This window comes from Rhagoletis pomonella, unplaced genomic scaffold (genome assembly GCF_013731165.1).
Source record: "Rhagoletis pomonella isolate Grant_MI unplaced genomic scaffold, Rhpom_1.0 Rhpom_scaffold_00006, whole genome shotgun sequence".
Lineage (NCBI taxonomy): Eukaryota > Metazoa > Arthropoda > Insecta > Diptera > Tephritidae > Rhagoletis > Rhagoletis pomonella.
The window spans coordinates 23,995,743-23,999,802 of NW_023458560.1; the positions used below are offsets into that span (position 1 = coordinate 23,995,743).

The following is a 4,060-nucleotide window of genomic DNA, read 5'->3' on the forward strand; positions in this document are numbered from 1 at the left end:
GCGTTTTTTTTAAAAAAAAAGTTATCAAGCTCTTAAAAAATCACCCGGTACTTGCAATATTTTATTTTTATTATAAACACGAGTCAGGCAGCTAAAAGTTTCAATAGTGCGCATGGAGTTGAGTTATTGAATTGACTTCCACCAGCGAATCCTCTCGTAAAAAAATACTTAGGATCTCGGTTGAGACACATTACCACTGTTGCTACTTTCCTCCTATTTTGTGTACCAACAACTGTACCAGAATGTAAAAAATGTACCAAAATATGTTTTAGCTATAGATTTTATTAAAATATTTTACAAATATTTTTTTTGTTTTACAATTTTTCGCGTGTTTCGTGAACTTTTTTATAATGCTCGAACAAACTTTCTTTACAAAAATTCTCTATAAAAACGGACAAATATATTTTTTATTGTAAACTTAGTTGAGCGAATAAATGCGACCTATGTATGTATATATATCTATTGCGCTGACCTTATAACAGTCCACACCAATCTTAGAGTACCTACCTGTAGAACGTGTTAGAGGGTGTCATGTCTCAGATTCTGGACGGAGACGATTATCGCTCCCCGAAATATGAGAATTTTAGACCTATGATACGTGGGAAATCGCATAATATATTCCATTCACAGAACCTGCAGTCCAGTCCATTGGTTATACGGTAGAATCTCGAAAAAGTTAACCAAAATGTCCCAAGGGTGATTAACTTCTTCAAATTAATAACTTTTATAAGCGCTTTTCAAAATTAAAAAAAAATATAGTAATAAACATATGGCCTTATTCATAAAAAATAAAGTAGGTTTAAAGAGTTTTATAAATTGACCTTTTTTAATACATTTTTCAATTTATAAACCTTTTATAAAGCTACTTTATTTTTTATGAATAAGGCCATTAGTTTTCATCATTACAAAAAAAAAAAAGAAACTTTGATTTAATTTGTACAAGCATATGGAGAGTTTTCTTGTTTGCTTCTTCATATGTGCTCGCCACTGCCTCCAAAATTGCATGACGTTTTTTCTTTATTATTGAGATGACTGTTTTGTATACACCATAATCCACCAATCGATTTCTGTAAATACCTCGATCAATTTTTTTAATCTCAGCTTTTTGATGATTTAATAGATTATATCTGATTTGCGATGACTTTTTCCTCTTTGTTGACATTTTTTAAACACACAAAGAATACACGACTCACAAATTCAAACGCTCACGACAAAAGGAATTCGGGGAATACGCGTAAACAAATTGAGCTCGGGTGAAATTTTTTCGAGAAAAGAAACCGCCGAGCGATTAAGTTTTTCACGAGTTAACTTTTCCGCGATTCTACTGTACTGCAATGCTTTCCAATTACCTGTGTGCGATTATGAAATAGGTATATGATGTCAGTAACAATTATCTCGTTTTACCAGATTTCAAAAATGTACCAGATATGAAAGTGATGTACCAGTGTAGCAAACTGAAAAAAAAATTCGGCCAAAATGGCAACCGTGCTCATTACTATGATATAGCTCATTTCTGTTAAGCATTTCACTTGAATCAGGAAATCGTTAAGTGAAAAAGCTCGTGACTGAATCGTGGTGAGCGTACGCAAGTGGGGACCAAGAAAGGGTGAACGGTCAGGAAAGTTTTACTGCGTGTGATTTATGTAAAAACAATTTCGATATTCTTACTATCGGTTTTATTTTACAAGATTGACTTGTTAAAAAAACAAATAATAAATTTGCTTGAAAGTCCACTCTATATTCCATTTATTGCTCACTAAAATATGTCTCTTATTATTATTTTTTAGATTCCAGCGCTGCTCGCTGTTCAGAGACCCCGAAGGCATTTGAAAACGTTTGAAGGACTTGGGGAAATTGTTGGCGAGCGAGGCGAAACTATAGCCATATTAAATATGGATGGATATGCGAATAGATTTTATAATTCTTTAATTATTTAGCTTTACTTATATATTTCATATACATTTTCTGTAAAGTTCATTTTAAGACAAAAAAAAAATCCAAGACATTAAATCAAAGATTAGTACCTACATACATACATTATTACAATATTAATTTAATAAAAAAAGGCTTTTACTAAGACACAAATTGTTAAATTTTTATGAAGCATGTTTCGAATAAAGAATGTGTTCTTTAAACATTATTATGTTATTAATATATGTATGTATTAACATTGGAAAAAGTATACAGATAAATAAATGTCTATTAATAAGTACGTACTGTATTTTCAAAAGCTTAATTCGCTACAAAATTAATTTTTCTCTGACAATAATTAAATTAGGCATCGAAAGTGTCAGTTGGTGAATAATTCTGATGGTTGCACATACATACATACAAACATCATCATATATATAAATAGAAACCTATATAAATTTTATATATATGATATGACAAACATATGTCTGTATGCAGGTAATTCCCCAAAATAAACTTATGGATTTGTGATTTTTTTTTTATTAAAAATAAACTTAAAAGTAACAGCCAAAGTTCGTCCAATAAAAACTTGAATTCGTAAATCTTGTATGTTAACCCAATACATCGGTGCGTAGATACACCTGTTGTATTTCTTACTGATATGTAGTCTCTAACAAACGTGCTATATTCATACATATATTAATACTATTTAATAAATAAATAACCGTTGCCTTTGAAATTCGTCGAAGTTGGAATTACTTGTTATTTGTCTATCTACAGTATGCATACTAAGCTTCGTTTATAGAAAATTGTATGCCAAAAATTAAACCACATTATATGTAGCTGAAGAAATGTTTAATCTGACATATTACCGAATAATATACATATGTATATTCGTATATTTTATGAGCACATTATTGTTATTTTATGTATTTGTAACCAATACTTTGACCTTTTAATGCTATAAAATATTAAAATGGAATAAAAAATTATAAATGCAGGTACATGCATATATGATTTCAAATTAATTGGATTAACGTTATATCATGAACTAGCCGTGGGTAACACAGTGCGGCGCCGCGCCATTGCGCTGATACCGAGAGCTGAGTTACTGGCGCCGATACCAATTTTCACAACTCTGTGACGCAATGGCGCCAGCAACACCGGGCGGCGCAAAGAACCAGCAAAGAGCACACAAAAGCGAAGTGTCACTTGTAAAATGTGCAGCACAAGGCGAATTTTTACAAGGTGGTGTTGCTAAAATAGCCGCGGTCCTTCTGAATGTGAAAATTATGTGTTTGTTGTATTTTTGGGTTTTGAACTTGGCTTGTTTTTGCCCAAGCGATACCACCTTGTATTAATTCACCTTAGTTCAACACCGGAACACTGACAACACCCGGTGTCGCCAAGAACCAGCAACGAACACCCGAAATAGAAGTGTCTCTTGTAAAATGTGCAGCACAGCTAGAATTCGTCGCGGTCCTTCTGAATGTGAAAATGATGGGTTTGTTGTATTTTTGGGTTTTGAACTTGGGTATACTTGAGATTTTTCTCAACCGATATCACCTTGTATTAATTCACTTTGGTGCAGCGTGCAGCAATAAAGGAAATGAGCTTTAGCCTGAAGAGGCGCAATTGCGCCAACACACTGTGCTGATTCCGACAGTGGCGCTGGAGTTAGTGTGTCAGTGCCAAAAAATTTGCGCCGTTACCCAGGCCTATCATGAACCCAACCCACATACTTAAAGTATGTCCTCTTGTCCTTCTCATTCGACGCTTTCTGTCATGTGTTCGAATTGAGACTAGCGATTAAATAACACTGTGCAACAATTTTAGAGTCATTGTTTGGGAGCGGAATTATTCCAAATCAGGAAGAAAGAATATAATAAAACCACATCTTTTTGCATTCTCAGGTAAAATTTTTTTATGGCCACATTAAATTTTTAATATTTTGCCTGGAAAAAATGGTTAAAATTGTTAAAATTTATATCTGAACGAAATATTTAATATTCATTCAGAAAACTTTTCAATATCGCCCTATTTCAGCACATTTGAAATGGCGTTTCAGCTGAAATAGGGCGTTTTTGAACCGAATTCTAAGATAGGGTGTTCTTCAATCAAATTCTAAAGTAGGCCGTTCTTGAAAACA

General features: G+C 33.0%; 1 protein-coding gene across 1 annotated transcript in view; it reads right to left on the minus strand.

Moving 5' to 3' along the window:
- LOC118741837 (galectin-8-like) overlaps window positions 1–649 on the minus strand; it is a 15,645-nt gene extending 14,996 nt beyond the window's left edge. Inside the window, exon 1 of the mRNA XM_036473811.1 lies at window positions 629–649. Within this exon, the coding sequence (XP_036329704.1) occupies window positions 629–649 (21 nt within the window). The remainder of the gene's footprint in view (window positions 1–628) is intronic.
- Between the last annotated feature and the right edge of the window lie 3,411 nt (window positions 650–4,060).